A 16,840-nucleotide genomic window follows, 5' to 3' on the forward strand; every position below is an offset into this window, starting at 1 on the left:
AGGATAAGCAGGCCCCCCGAGGAGCAGGGAGCCCAATGTGGAGCTCAATCCCAGGACTCTGGGATCATGACCTGAGTCAAAGGCAGGTGCCTAATGACTACAGCCACCCAAATGCCCCCCAAAAAGTAGCTTTCAACAAGCCTTCACCTCAACTTCGAATTAGCTTTGGGAGCAAGTATTTAAATTTGGTTGCCATGTTCTTTCTTATTTTATAAAGCTATGACATGCCCAACAGAGGAAAGAGAAGCAAAAACTTGAACCCAATAGTCTCTACCATAGGAGAAATAAGTGACAGTGAGATCTGGTCACCACCTCCGGTGCTACAGAAATGACTACAAGAGTTCAGCCAACAAGTTAACTGCCCAATGGGCAGCAGTACATATCTGTTAAGGAATAGCGTGTTATCTAAATTCTAAGAAATATACCAGATGGAAAGCTCGAAAAGAGAAAGATTTGTAGAGGAATCCAAAAGAACTTTAAAAAGTTAAAAATGAATGGGAAGAATGTGTTTAACAAAACATAAAAGACAAAATGGAAGTTTAGAAAGTATATCAAGTAAAGAATTGAACATGTCATTATTATTCTGTTCCTGAGAACAGTAACAGGGGTGTATTCAAAATTTCAAGGGATTGAAAGAGAGAAAAAATAACATAGCAAAGAGTAATTCTCATTTACCTTGCTAACAGTTCAATGAGGTCAGTTCTGCTCATACCATCAGGAATCAACCTTGGAATAGCAGCAATACAAGTCCTAAACAAATCAATTTTGGGTTTTCTTTCCCCCCTGAAAAACACATTAACAGGATTTAATAAGTTCATTACATATGCTAGACCATGAAAGCAAAGTTGGAAAAATAATTGTAGAAAATAGGCGTCTCTTCCCCCTCAAAAAGTTTACTGTATTTAATATAAAAAGAATTCATATAAATCAGTTTATAAGTAGATAAAAGAATAAAGAGAAAATTCAGTAAATAATTATCAGTTTAAGTAGACAAAAGAATAAAGAGAAAATTCAGGAAAGAAAACACTGCTACAAAGCAAAAAAAAGATTTTCAGTAATTAGGAAACCACAGGAATTACTATGTTTAAATAATAAATAGTATTTAATTATTTAGAACACAAATTAAAAATTAAATATAATTCAATCAACACCTAACCTTTAATAAAGAATATTTAATTATTAAATCATAATAAATAATATTGATATTAAGTAACCAAACACTGGTTATTTTAGGAGCCTAAAAAATTAACAAAAAAATGCTTTTCATTTAATATTATACATTACCAAGAGTCTTAGAAAACACATTCTCATATTCCACTGTTGGTATTGCCTGTTCTTTTTATTTTACTTCAGAATATACAAACACAGACATATGCAAATATACATATTTAAGTTTTTATATAATTAAACATCAATTTTGAAAATCTTGGCTCCTTCAATGACTCGATACAATTTATTTCTACTGTATTTTCTTCTAGTTATTCAGTGATTTTTTAAATTTTTACTTTACCTAATCTTCTTAATGCACCAGTTTTTGTTTTTATTTTGGTCTGTGTTTCAAAGTGAGGATTTTAGTTTATTTTATCCAACTTGTTCTTAAGGTGGCCTAAAGAATTCTCATGTAGAAAATAATTTAGATGTTTTAAGTATCTTGGGTCAGTATTCATTATAGTGGCAAAAGACTTGCTACCAACTGTTAGAGATTTTATATAGTCAGTCTCCTCTTTAAATGGTTCCAATATGCATGAATTTCAGTTACAATAATTTAGTTAAATAATATCAGTTTCCCTCCTTGCTCTTTAGCCCACAAATCACTACCTAAATAACAGATGTACATCATAATCCCTGACTTATCATGTCACTTTTTCCTTTTTAAGTTTTATTTATTTAAGCAATCTCTACATCCAACATGGGACTGGAACTCATGACCTTGAGATCAAGAGTCACACCCTCTTCTGACTAAGCCAGCCGGGGCCCCCAAACATGTCACTTTTTCAAAGTCTGTTGTGATTGGTCACTGTACGCTTGTTACTCATTCACACATTCAGCAAAGTGTGGAACCATGTTGCTTCCTTGTCTCCAGGGATAAACGCAGATGACATTTTACAAACACAGATAATCAGAAGAGGAAACTGGTCGACAAAGACTCAAGTGCAGCAGAGAAAGAAAGTGAGGTCACTGGAAGTGAAACTCAAAATCAAACATTGATGGAGTTACAGAGGAAAGAGCTGCAGGAATGCTGCCACTGCAGTGTTTGCACACCCCACATGTACAGCCAGAGGAACTGAGGGCAAATTCATTCACACAGTAAGGAAGGTAGTTGTGACGAAGAGGACAGAGACTTTCCAGGGAAATGAAAGCAAAGGGGAAAAAATGTCAACACTGGAGAAGTTCTCAGAGATGTTAGTATATGCTGGTATATAATACTGTATGTTAATTAAATTAAGAGATCAAATATCCAATTTAGTGTTCTAAAATCTAGAATCCAGATATTAATATCTAACAAAAAATGTCCTCCCTTATTACAGGATATATAGATACTTTACTAGCAAATAAAACAAGTTATTGCCATACAATTCACCCTCTGGAGGAGAAAATCTCTAACAAAAAGGGAAAAAGATGCTGGGATGACACACAGAGAAAAGCCTAGGGGGGTAGAGGGGTTTGAGGTACTATTTCAAAAAGCTACTCATATTTCCCTCTGTACTTCTTGTTACAGGGAGAGGTTTTTTTGTTTTGTTTTGTTTTCTTTTATATTGGGGTCCTGGGAATTAGAGTATGTGTTTGACGTACTAAACCAACCACATCCACACATATGGGGTAACCAGGATTTATCTGTTGGTCATGGAACAAGTAAAGGGCCTTGTCATTGACAACTAGACTTAGATCCAGGATGACTTTTGCTCTCTATTTAGTTTGGTAGCACTTTTTAAAGAATAAAACTGAGCACATGGTAGGAATCACTGTATTAAAAACTGCAGCAGATGGCAACATGGGAACGCTCCAGAGGAGAAAGGAAGGAAGCAAGTGGGAATCAACCACATACACTTTTTTTATGAAAACTGAAACAGCAAGGAAGAGAAATAGTTTACTACATACGTAATCATGTCTTCGGGCTCCTTATTGGACATCTGCACACTAGTCATACACATTGGTCTCCCGACTTCTTTGTCCAAATGTCTGAGAATGCTATCTAATGCTTTTCGCACTTGAGGATAGTACACTGACATTCCTAGGGAAAAAAACCCACAGTTATCAGATGTCAGAAGTTAGATAAGGAATAACCGTGCTGACTTTCCATAAAAAATAAAAGCCCATCTTTCAATGATGTCAGCTGTTATTGTCGCAAAGGAAGAAATTTCAACTGTGAATGCAGTGACTAGTATCATGTAAGGAAATAAAGACTGAATTGGAAGACTCTTAATATGATTTTGGTATTACCAAAATTGTATTGATTTTTGTATCACTCTATATGGGAATAATAACCGTATTAAACAAACATATTCATTTTAGATTTGATCATAAACTTTTTTTTCTTAAAATTATTTTTTTTTAAAGATTTTGTTTATTTATTCATGAGACACACGGAGAGGCAAGAGACGCAGGCAGAGGGAGAAGCAGGCTCCCTGCGGGGAGCCCGATGTGGGGCTCAATACCAGGACCCTGGGATCTCGACCTAAGCCAAAGGCAGACACTTAACAACCACTGAGCTACCCAGATGCCCCTTGATCATAAACTTTTTCAAAGGTATATTAAACTGTATCACAAAGCAATTTATTTGGCTTAGTTAGCACTAACCTATGACTTTTGCTTCTTCATCTGTCAAGGTTTTGTTGAGAAAAATTTTCTTTACACGTAGAGTGTTTCCTGAGGGAAGAATAACCCCCGTTGTGGGCATGGGTGGCTCCCCATCTTTCTGCTGCAAGCTGTCTGCTATTACAAGGAAGACTCTGAGGCCTATGTTCATTCTCTTCAGGAAGAAAAACAAGTTACAGAATGAAATCTGAGTGTCAGAAATTATCCTTTTTTCATGTTAAAAACATCTCATCAATTAACACTGGGGGGTAGGGTGGGAGGGAGGATGACAGGAGGAAAACTAACCTTTCTGTCCAATGTTTTCAAGCTATTCTGGCATTATTATTATTTTCAAATATGGCCCCTTCACTTCTGAGGCCAACTGGCTCTCCTATTCTTGATAAAGCCTATTTCAAACCCCTTTCCTCAGAACCCTACCCTCCTCCCATCCTCGCTCTTCTCTAAGCAGATGATCTGTCTCCTACTCCACAGAAGGAAAAACCATCAAATGTCCTCAGTCTCTCACTAGGTAACACCTCCTTCTCCCTCTCCTTTGCTCTTATGACAGTCAAGGGGGGCGCCAGGCTTCCTAGTTCTTAGGATCCTGTCTACTCTTGCTTTCCCCGGAATGGTACACCACCAATTATCCCTTCTCTTGCTTTCATCTTCAACATTTTCCTTTCAACTAGATATAGTCCCTTCATTTCCATTAACTATGCTCAATTATCTTAATGGAGGAAGTCCTCCCCATAATACTTCCCTGAAGCAACTCTCACTCATCAGTGACATTTCAGCAGCCTAGGACACCGTGGACTATTCCTTGTTTCCTGAAGCACTCCCTTCCTCTGACTCATCTGTGCCACGGCTGGCTGGCTGAGTCATCTCTGCTGGCACTTCAGGTTCAGCCTCCTGCAGCCACACAGTCAATGACAGACTGCTGCAGGGCGAGGCCCTGGACTGCCTTCTCTGGTCATTAGGTTTTCTCTCCTGAAGTGACTCTGTTTATCTTATGTGGCTTCAGTGACCACCCACACCACATATCACTTGCCAATGTGAAGCCTCACTTCTCTGAACTCGGACCCTCAGACCCACTTGACGGCTGTACTTGGATGTCACAAAGATGCCTCAGGTTTGACTTGTTCAAGCCAAATGCACTTTCCCCCCTAAGGCTGATCCCCTCTCAAGGCTCTTTTCCACAGTCAACAATCTCCTCTCCTCTCCACTGTTCTCAGCCTACGCTGCCATTTCTCTGCCCTAAGAATGGTCTCTAAAGTGGCCCAACGGGCGTGCAAGATAGCTCACTGGAATACAGGAAGAAAATAAAACTTGTATTTATATATTTTTAATCTAAACAAGATTAAAGTTTTAAGCTTTACTCGTCTTCACATACGATACAACATAACAACAGTGTCCTCCCTTAGTCTAAATATCACATGGTCATGTCCCACAGTCATAGAAAATATCATGACCAAGAGGAAAAGCTCCATAATATACTTGGGTTCACAAAAGTATCCCCACTTACTCATTCTTCTAGTGTATTGCAATTTGCATGTATTTGATTAAATAGGTAATTTTTTCTGGCTTTAACTAAACTCGTTCTCACAAGCTTAAAAAGATTCTGAAAATGGGGATTGAAGATAATCCTAATAGAGTACGCCTTTGGAATGAGAAAACAAAACAGCAGAACTCATCCTTTTCCTACTACTCTTATGAGAGCTTCAGTGAGGAAAAAACATATTCAGAAATAAACTTGTTCAATGGAGAGAGCATTGAAAATGGTGTTCAAGAAAGTCTCTGTCATTATGCGATTTTTGACACTGGAAACTGTATTAAGTATGTCATCTATAAAAACACTCATTTCTGCTCACTTTATAAACCTAGAAATAATTATTAATTTATCTTAAAAATCCTATGAATGAGAAGCTTTAGTAACTTTCCAACTCCTTTGTTAACTACATGAATATATATTTTAGGATTGAATTATGAAAAGGAGCAGCACAACAAAGAAATAAGCAATCACCTTTTTATATTCTCCAGTATAATTTGATTCTAGTAAGTACTTAGTTTGTAAAATACTTTTGAACAATCTGAAAGTGTAATGTCTAAAGAGTGAGTGAGAGTTTACCACATGAATAACACGGCCACAGAAGTGGGAAATGTTTAATATTTAATTCTTTTGCTTATTTATTTATTTATTTATTTATTTATTTATTTATTTATTTATTTAATTGTAAACTCCATCTAGGGAAAAGGATTTTTGCCTGTTTTGTCTCTAACACCTAAAATAGTGCCTGGCACATTTTTGGTGCTCAGGAAATGTTGAATGAATGATATCTATTAAAAAATCTGATATTGATGTTGATAAAGAAACCTGAGCTCATATCACCAACTGTAGAAGTCAGCTGAGCTGACCAGTCTGGAAAACTTCCTCTCTTGTTTTTCAACCATGCTTCAAGCTACTAAACCATTCAGCTGGCCATCAGAAGGGTGAAGTAACTGGTCCCAGATCTTACTGGTAATTAAGAGTAAAGCTTCTAACTAGCAATTTCAGTAAACCTAAGAGCTCTGATTCCATTAACTGGTCTTAGAAAAAAAAAGAAACGAAAAAGATTACATAGGATAGGGTATTACTACATTATATATATATTTTTTTGTTTGTTTGTTTGTTTGTTTTTTACCTCTGGATTAATGGTGAAAGTTTTAGTAGATTTTCCAACACTGAGAAGATCAAATATTATTTCTTTCATTGCAAAATCCAAACGTTCCTAGGAAAAAACAACAATAAAGAAACCCTTGTAACTTTCTACTTCTATGTGCTTGGTATCATGTTCAGAAGTATACACATAATGTCAACAACACAGGTCTATGCCCCTAAGAATTTCATAAATCTAGCTGGACAAAAGAAAAATACCTATGAATTAAGGTTAAAAAATACGACTATAAATACATTACTTAACTATTAAATGATTTGTTTCATATCCCAACAAATAGGATATACATTTTAAACTCATTTACCAAAATCACATCCAAAAATCTAAGTGAAGGAATTCCCAGAATGCTGACAAAAGGGACTCCCAAAGCAATGGCTATGCAGCAGGCCTAGAGAGCAGTGAGTTCATATTGAGACATGCAAATTGGTCTCCGGGAAGGAACCCTCCAGGCGGGGAAAAAAGATTAACAAGATTAACTGAGGTTTGAGAGGAGTCACACAGTTCTCATGGAGTGTTGATGTGAGGTGATGAATCCAAGGCAGTTGATAAGACCCGAGGGGAAAGAAAAAAGAAAGATGTGCACCAATGACAAAAAGTTCTGAATACAAGATCTAAAGCACAATTTGCTTTCATTCACCTTATGGACACATTTATACCCATCTAATCATCATTAGTTCTGTGCTCCAGTAAATAGAAATGTGTTCATTTTATTGAAATACTCCTTATTTCTTCACAGAAATAATTGCATTATAGATGATCTAAGCTGTCAAATCATCAGTTTTAGTTCAAAGAGCACACAATGGATATTCTGAAATCACAGTATTTTCCTTAGTCGAGGAGGTAACCCTATGCTTCTCCAAGGCTGATGTCCCCATAGGGAATGTGACCAAAACCTGGGATTAGCTTACTCAGCACCTGCTGAACTCCCCTTCTAATCACCTTCCTTTATTGCAGAGACTGGAGAGCTCAAATCATATTTCCCAGGGTTCCCCAGAACAGTGGGCTTCGGGGTGTGATTCAGACCCTGTGATTCCCAGTGGAATACTCATGTGGGTCTGTGGGAACTGGCATACATGAGGAAGAGGAGGACAGGACGGAAGGAAACTTCTACTGATGGAGACCATGGCAGCAGCAGGTTGTTTTTTTTTTTTTTTTAATATTTTATTTATTTATTCATGAGAGACACAGACTGAGAGAGAGAGGCAGAGACACAGGCAGAGGGAGAAGCAGGCTCCATGCAGGGAGCCCGATGTGGGACTTGATCCCGGGACTCCAGGATCATACCCTGGACCGAAGGCAGGCGCTAAACCACTGAGCCACCCAGGGATCCCCAGCAGCAGGATTCTGAAGCAACTGTGGTGACTTTCTAATTTGGCAGCTTTCTGTTTGTGGCAGATGCAGCTATCTTGATAGCCGAATTCTGCAGTTTCCTCTTAGTTGATGCTGGAAACCATCCAGATTCCTTCAAAGATCCCTTTGGGGTCAACTAGCTACAGTGGATTCTAGTACCTGTACCTAAGAAACTAGACGAATGCACAAGAAAACACTTCATCAAAAATCTTTCGAGATACTCAAGAGGTAGTCAATGGCTTAACAGAAGGATTGAGAGAGACCTCCCTGAGCCTTCATAAACTACGTGCTCCTTCCACCTGTGGGTCTCACTGCCTTCTGCAAGGGTGTGAATCAAAGACTTAAACAGACTTTGTCACCAAAAAATAGCGTACTTTCATTGTTCACTATTCAATATTAATAAATGTTTTGATACAAAAATAAATAAATAAATGTTTTGATATCATGCTTTTAAAGGTGCAACAAAGCTTAAAAACTCCAAATTAGAATAACAGATTACCCATAAATTACACATCTATGTATACTATGAGGGAAAGCAACTCACCTGAGCAATGAACTGAATAATCTTCACAAATATATTGAGAGGCGTATCACGAGGAACCACACTACGTGAACCTTTTGGAAAAAGTGCTGACACTATGCTCATAAGACGACTATACGGGGAAAAAAAAAAAAGACTGAGTCACAAAGAGATAATGACATTAACAACAAATATTCTTCTTATTCTTCATAAGACCTCAAGAGAATTCATATCCCTTCTTAAGGTCCTTATAATATTAACTAAAATTCCATCAGTGTGATATTTTTTTACCATGATTTTTTTTAAATACACTTTAATACAAAGGCACTTACCTTTGAGTTACAGTGTTGCTTTCACATTTTATTCTAATTACATAAACCCACAACAATCTATACAAAGATTCCAGTGCAACTCGAGACATTTTAGGATCTTTATTCTGTTTAAAAACAAAAGAGAATAAAAATAAATTTATTAAGCTACTTGTAATCATTTAAGATCAAAGACAGTCTATCAACTAACTGCCCTCACCCTGTTCCTTTCTGTCTTCAATCTAAAGCAGGTTTAAATATGTAAATACCTGTTCGGTATACAGGAAGTACAGAAGGTTGAAAGGTAACCATAAGTTAGGAAATTCTGAGCCATTCCTTATACTCTCGAACAAAATAGTGAAATATTAGTATTACAGTAATATTTTAAAGAACTCCTAAATTATATATGCATCAACTTACTTGAGAGTAAATGTTCACACAGTACTGACATCATGATGGAAGGATTACTTATCTTTGGAGTAATTCACTGCAGCCCATGTATAGTTAAAATTTAGAACATCAAAAGTTATTACAGATATTTGCATTTATGAATTAATGAAAAATATTACTGAGTGATTATCCTTTTAAGAGGGAATATCGAATAGAAGGTGAAGAGCATGGACTCTGAAATCAGGAATGACTGGCTAAACCCCATCTTTGGGCACTGTTATATCACTTGGTGCCACAAGTGGTTTGTCATCTCTAAAACAGAGATAAAAAGGTATCTACCTCACAGTCTAAGGACGTTATTATGTGAAAAGCACTTGGAACACTACCTGGCACATGTTAAATGCTCAATGAATGTTAGCTCTTATATCGTTAATTTTATTTAGAATGAGAAATTATTTAAATTAGCATTTAGAATGAGAAAATTATCCTATTTCAATCATAATTTGATCTGTAAACTTTTTTTTCATACTACCTATTATTAAAAACTAAAGTTCTCAAATGATCAGAGATCATTTACATGATCATCAGTCATGTAATGAGATTTAATTGTGAATTTTGAAAATGTAGCTAATGATCACCTTCATTAGGAACATTTTTTAAAGGGGGGGCAGCAGAGGGAGAGGAGAGAGAAATCCTAAACGGAGAATCCTCCATGGCCAGGGCAGAGCCAGACATAGGGCTTGATATCATGACTCCTACATCATGACCCAAGCCAAAATCAAGAGTTGAATGATTAACTGACTATACCACCCACGCAACCCTAAGAGTATTTATGCATGCTCATTGGTTGAGGATGCACTGATTGTTATAAATTAGCATTCATTTAATTTGGTCTGAGGGACTTGTTATTGTTAAACAATAAGCAACCAACAAAAGGTAGTTTAAAAATACTAAGTAATTTAGCCAGTCTATTTTATGTTTTCTTAAGATACATAAAAATGGAAAACTACATGTTTAAAAGCAATGCAAAACGGTAACAATTGAGGATTTTTTTAAAAAGCCACTAGAAAATATAATTTTGCACATCTATGAAGAATTGATATAACTGAGAATGAAATATTGAGTGCCTGGGAAGCTCAGTTGGTTAAGCAACTGATTCTTGATTTTAGCTCAGATCATGACCTCAGGGTCCTGAGATCAAGCGCCAAGTAGGGCTGGGTACTGGGCGTAGAGCCTGCTAGGATTCTCTCTCTCTGCCCCCACTCTTAAAAAAAGAAAGAAAGAAAGAAAAGAATGGAGTATCCATTATTCTATTCTACTGGGTCAGTGTCTCAACATTAATTCCTCCTTCCGGGCAGCCTGGGTGGCTCAGCAGTTTGGCGCCGCCTTCAGCCCAGGGCGTGACCCTGGAGACCCAGGATTGAGTCCCACGTCCAGCTCCCTGCGAGGAGCCTGCTTCTCCTTTCTGCCTGTGTCTCTGCCTCTTTCTCTCTGTGTACACATACTCATGAGTAAATAAATAAAATCTTTAAAAAAAATTCCTCCTTCCATTGCCAAATCCATAATGATACCAAATTTCAGATACACTCCCCAGTACTTACTAATCTGTAACTAATGTAACTAAAGTAACATATAATGTATTATGTAATACATGCATGTTACTAATAACAACCAAGCTTTTTGTAGTACTTTTCTGTCACGTAATTTTTTTGTTATTTAAATACAAGATATCAAAATATGTACATTTCAAATAGTATTTTCACAGTATTAAATTATGTTTTCAAAATACGACTAATACAAATTAATATATGTTATATGTTAAAAAATATTTAAGTCCAACTCCACATAAAAATGTTCTTATATAAACGGCTAATAAAGTATTTGGGTTATTTTATGTTAAAAGTTGAGGTATCTGGAATGAAAAACTTGATTTTCAATTTTTCTAAAATGGACTACTATTTTTACAAAGCAGACTTACTCTATATTGAACAAACCCAAAATCAGATGAAAAATGACAAATCAATCAATGATCACTTATTCAATCCCTAAAATGCTGCTATACATGTCTGAACAATAAAAATACCCTAAATTGATCTGAGCCTTAAACAAAGATATATATATAATTCCCTAGTCATAATTTTGGTATAATATGAATAATCAGATTGTTACATAAATTAAAATCCAATAAAGTTTTGATATGTCCAATATGTCTGGCAGCAATCATGTTACTGTTTCTTTCCCTTTTCCCTACTGTGAACCAAAACCAAAATATTTTGTTTAAAACCCAAACCAACGGGATGAAAGTTTTAAAAAGTCATGCATCATAAATCATACTCAAAATCTAAGCTAGTATACCTCCTTGCTTTCACTGGAAAATGTCTTTTAAAGTTGCATTTGTAACAATGTAATTAATGTAAAGTTGATTAGACAATAAATTAAATAGACTATTTTAAAATTGAGGATTTGGGTTAAGAATCAACATTCATTATTACTTCCAGCCCATAAATTCATCTTCTTGGGGCCATAATATTAACCCTGTAGAGTGTCCCTTTTGTGTGCTAGTCTTTTACAGGAGGAAAAGCAGGTTGGAATAAATACATTAGACATGCAATGCAACAATGGGTAAAGGAAAAAAAAAAAGCCACACTTAAAGGAGATAAAGCAGTACTTTACTTTGTAACATCAACACAACTCACCTGGAGTGTTTCTATTTGTTTTCTGATACTGTTGTTAGATGGCATCTAAATAAAGCAATGTGAGACAGCAAACATAAACATGAGATGCAGCACATGCATGTTAGATGAAAATAAGCACAAAACAAGACAGCTCTTCACCAAGGTCTCTATTTAGAAGAAATTTGAAATTTCCAAGACAGTGGCCAGAAACACTAAAGAAAAAAAAATCCTATAATTCGGACATCATAGGATACATCTACAATACTCAAACTAAGAGAAAATAGTCAAAATTTTAACTACCTATTATATTCCTCTCAAAGCACTGCATTAAAGTTTGAGCAAGTTTAAATTTTTAAAAGAAAATCATTATGCACTGTAGAAAAAAAAAGTCTTCAAATTATCACTACAGGAGATCTATTCTTATTATTCCCTCCACCCCTTTTTAATTATTCTTTAGAATAATAATTTTTCAATAATTTTTCACGCAATGACTTTAGCTGATATAAAGATAGGGAAATAGGAAACTATCAACTTCTGTTTAGGACAAAAATAACAAATTTAACATTTTCTGTGAATACAAGTGTATGCTTTCTCATGCTGTTTATGGGCCTACAGGACTAAAGCCCACTTCTCATGGTCACCAACTTCAAAAACTGGTATGGTAATTAAAAAAAAAATCGGACAATTTTAAAGTGTTTTGAAAATGTGTCTTATTTATTCTTATTTTCAGGACTCTAGAGAATGATGCCTTTTTTAATATCACAGAATTATAGCCAAATATTTTCTGAGGATATTCAGTACAGCAAAATTCCTTACAGTCCATTGAAAGGTAACAACAGGTAGACCTCGAAGGCCAAAGTTACGAACTGACTGCATCTAGATGCAGATCCCATCTCTATCACTTTTTGGCTCCCTGAACATGGGTTACTTATTTATCTTCTTTCAGCCTCAGTTACAGTAAGAATTAAATGAGATACTAGAGCATCTAATATATGGTAATTATTTTACCTATATATAAAACAAATAAATTACGTCTGTTACAACAGGTAACTAGTATAGTTTTTTTTCCTGAATACTCAATGTCTTACCTCAACTGCAGTGTAGCCACAGTATCTAAAACTTAATAAACAGGAGTCAATTCATAAAATTTCTGCTGAATAGAGCCTTAATGTAAGTTAAGGGTTAATGGCCAAGACAACTATATTCCAAATATTCATGCTAAGGTGGCTCTTATCTCCTTTAGCCTGGCAGACTGACATTGCCATTAATGAAAATGGGCAATATGCCAGAAATATTTAACAGGAGGTAAGGGTTCAAAGAAAATAGCATTTTAAATGAAAGCCTTAAGACAAAAAATAAAAGTTACGGTACTGCGAAAGAATTGCAAATATGTTAGGTGAAAACGTATATATATAAAAAAATTCCAACAAGCAACAGAAAAGTATGAATTGTCATGAAACAAAGCAACCTTTCAGAAAACACTTAAGTGCATGTCTTAAAATATTTTATTAAAAGTATGGAAAATCATACCATCCAGAAAATGATCAATTCCCTTTCAGTACCTATATCTGTATGAATTTTTCAAAATGAGGACAGAAAACAGTTTAATGTGATTAATTAAAACATTCTGGTTGCATGACATAAAAAATTTAATGAACTTGATTTGGTCCTGGGAATTTTCATAAATAAAGCAAAGAGAGTATATCAATTCTTGTCCAAGTGTGAATAATATCAATGTGTATCTAGGAGAAAAATAACCAAAAAAATGTTTCTTGAAGACTCTTATTTTCTGTATACTTCTTTAACTAATCAAGGCACTTCTGAAAATGATACATAAAGTCATGGAAAAAATACATAGGATAATGCTGTTCAGTGGACCATTTTCAAAGTGGGAAAGAAGAGCTGGTCCTATTTCTCAAATACCACAATGACCTATAGGGCCTGGGAAAAGTCATTTAATCTATCTGTGCCTTGACAGTGACAAGGAAAGCTTCCAAGTATAAGATTTTTCAACGTTATCCCTAACTTGGAAGAATAACAGGAAATGAAATGTCATGTCTGTTATGTTTCTAGAACTTGGAAACAAATATTCAAATATATTCAACTATGCATCAAAATAGTATTCAAATCAAGCATTTACACGACATGCAGGTGACGAATAGTCCCACATTCATGAATGGAGCCCCTATCCACAGAAGAAAAGAATATCCTGGGAAGATAAAGACCATACCATCGCACAGGTTGGTTTACAACATTAAGAGAGACTAGACATGGATGTGCCAAATAGTGTTAGTAACAACTATCCCTTGATTCAAGGCAGAATCATTTCAGGAACTTTTGTATCCATGTGGATCCAACACCAGGCTTTTAGATTTGGCTGGGCATACTTACATTAAATGTGCTTTTAGGGACATTTTATTATCAAGGTTTTTTCATTTTCAGGCTTGGGCCAACATTACTTAATTTTCTCAAAATGAAACACAAAATAAGTATCTGAAGGGTTCTGTAAGACTGTAAGATTAACACTCCGCAATTCTAAAGGAATTTATTTATTAACAAATATTGCTAGATCTAAGATAATGTAAACAACAGTTGTTTAAAATGTACAATTTTGCGTTAAGACAAACTAAATTTTCAATCAAAAGTTTATTCGTGTCAAGACATGATTCCCCTCAGAAAGAATAATGTATAAGAAAAGCAATATGGTCAAGTATCACTATTCAAAGATACCAATAATAATGAAAGTTTTATTACATATTGTTTAATACATATGCATAAATGGATATGCTATGGTTAAAATATTTACAGGTCAGAAATGTGATTACATCTTACCTTTAAATGTGACAAACAGTTCTGTAGGAAAATATGCCAGTTATTTAAAAAAAATTGTTTCTGACTGACACATAAAAGGCAGGTAATTAGTGGATATAGAGCCTATAGGAGACAGGGAAAAGGGGAATTAACATTTTTTCATGAAAAAGCACTTGATTTGTAAATTACATTTATTCTCATAAACAAAGAGAAGTAAATTTTTGAGGCAGTGTTCCCATTTGTCATGAGAAATACGATCTCAGAGTAACAAAAAAATGATAAAGGGCAAATTTTCTGCAAGAATAATTGCTGAATCTATCTCATCATGTGCTTTTATTCTTCCTCAGACCCATGGCTCCTACGCCAAGCACAATGGTTAGGAACGCAGGCCCTGGGATCAAGGACAGATTGGCATTAACATTTCAGCTATTTTTCTATGTATTTCCTACAGGGTTGTAAGGATTAAAGCAAAACAAAGAATGCAAAGCACTTAGGTTCAACGCCTGGCACAATCACTGTTTAGTCACTATTAGAACTCTACCTTAAGTGGTCAAGTATTTGTGTAATTCTCCACACTCTCTTCAAGCTGCATAAAAATTTACAGAAACTCCTTCAAAGTTGTATGAAGTGGGTGGTTAAGTGGAAAAAATAAAAGCCTTAAATCTCTGAGTAGAAATGATGTAATTAGATGGGACAATGGTTCCTAAATAATCTAATACTTCTGGGTACAATTTATTGTAATGTAAAATAATTTATGGTTTCCTATGAGCATCCTCAACATTTCACATGGTATAATACATAATGTAAAGCATCTGTCAAACAGGTGAACACTTAGGATGAAGTCTGAATAACCTATCAAATGTAGAGCTAGTCAAATTAGGAATAGGAAGTTTTAAAAAAAGAGCAGGAAAAAGATATAAAACTTGCCCTTATGTTGCATTTTGGATATTTTATAACTTCAGTTTTGATAATTCTTTTAAATCTCTCCTGAATTCATAAATCAATTACTATAACTCCTAATTAAATATGTAAAGGTTGGAAGTGTTTTTCAATACCAATGAATGCTTCTTTCTGGAGCTCAGTTCAAAAGTAGTCTGATAAAGCATCTCCACAAAATTTTTCAAACAGGGAACATTCACTTCATTTTTAACAGCCTAGGTCAAAAGATAATACAAAAAGAAAGAGAATGGTTACACACACTAGATGAGACTATACAAGAATTACAAGAAGTTTCTGTAAGGTTTGAAATCAGTTAATAATTCACAACCATTTAACTCAGCGAAATGCTATAAACTGCCAAATAACCAGATGCTAAGTTAATACGATAAACTCAGTCCCTGCCCTGAGAACACAGGTAAAGGAAGAGGCAATAAGCATGTGCTACAACAAACAGATGCTGTAAAGAGGAAATTCTCTGTGCTCTGGGCACACACAAGGGGCCCCTATAGAAAAAACCCTACAAGGAAGTAACACCTAAGCTGAATCCAGCCCCTCTTCCCTGAAACTCTGCAATAGTTCCCCATGTAACCTCTGGCTTTGTCCTTCACTGGATCCAGCCACATCAGCTAGCGTCCTTGCAGGTCCTAGGACATTTTCGTACATGGTCTTGCTTCAGGGCATGTGCTGCACTGGTTTCTTCTGCCCCAGAAACCCTTCCCCAAGATTCAGCACACGCCTTACTCCCTCGTTCCTTCAGTTTTTGTTCAGTGGAGACCTCAGCTGATCACTTTATCTAAAATTCCCACTTCCTCATCCCTTCAGCAATTCTTATCCCCCATCCTACTTGACATCTCTCCATAGTACTTATCACCATCTACATACTATGTGTTTTACATCCTAGATTACGGTCTCTTTTCTGCACTAAAAGTAGCTCCGTAAGAGCAGGGAGTCTTTCCTAGATTGATCATTCTTGCACTCCCTTTGCATAGAAGAGGGTCTGATACAAAGAAAGTACTCCATACGCGTCATGAACAAATAAGTAGAGTCCAACCAGGCAAAGGGGGGAAGGAGGCCATTAAAGAGGCAAGAATGTTCCAGACAGAAGGGGCTCTATGTGCAGAGTAGATGCTACAGATTCAAACGTCACCTCTCCCACAACCCAAATTCAGATGTTGAAGTCCTAGCTCCATGTACCTCATAACATGACCTTATTTGATGTAATCTGGTCACTGCAGATGTAATTAGTTAAGTCAGGAGAAGTCATATTGGGGTAGGAGGGCTCTACTCCAACGTGGCGGATATGCTTAAAAATTTTTTTTGGACAAAGACGTACATAGAAGA

The 16,840-nt window shown here is 35.7% G+C and overlaps 1 protein-coding gene across 10 annotated transcripts in view; it reads right to left on the reverse strand.

The window, feature by feature from the left end:
- FRYL (FRY like transcription coactivator) overlaps positions 1 to 16,840 on the reverse strand; it is a 191,273-nt gene that overhangs the window by 93,802 nt on the left and 80,631 nt on the right. For 7 of the 10 annotated variants that reach the window (XM_077847955.1, XM_077847956.1, XM_077847951.1 and 4 more), the window contains 9 exons: positions 15,616 to 15,714; positions 14,582 to 14,683; positions 11,771 to 11,815; positions 8,709 to 8,812; positions 8,401 to 8,509; positions 6,474 to 6,560; positions 3,799 to 3,970; positions 3,100 to 3,232; positions 676 to 783 (listed from right to left, as the gene is read on the reverse strand). In XM_077847955.1, coding sequence (XP_077704081.1) covers positions 676 to 783; positions 3,100 to 3,232; positions 3,799 to 3,970; positions 6,474 to 6,560; positions 8,401 to 8,509; positions 8,709 to 8,812; positions 11,771 to 11,815; positions 14,582 to 14,683; positions 15,616 to 15,714 — 959 coding nt within the window. The remainder of the gene's footprint in view (positions 1 to 675; positions 784 to 3,099; positions 3,233 to 3,798; positions 3,971 to 6,473; positions 6,561 to 8,400; positions 8,510 to 8,708; positions 8,813 to 11,770; positions 11,816 to 14,581; positions 14,684 to 15,615; positions 15,715 to 16,840) is intronic. The other 3 variants (XM_077847957.1, XM_077847953.1, XM_077847954.1) reach the window with 1 other exon arrangement.

Source organism: Canis aureus, chromosome 14 (genome assembly GCF_053574225.1).
Source record: "Canis aureus isolate CA01 chromosome 14, VMU_Caureus_v.1.0, whole genome shotgun sequence".
Classification (NCBI taxonomy): domain Eukaryota; kingdom Metazoa; phylum Chordata; class Mammalia; order Carnivora; family Canidae; genus Canis; species Canis aureus.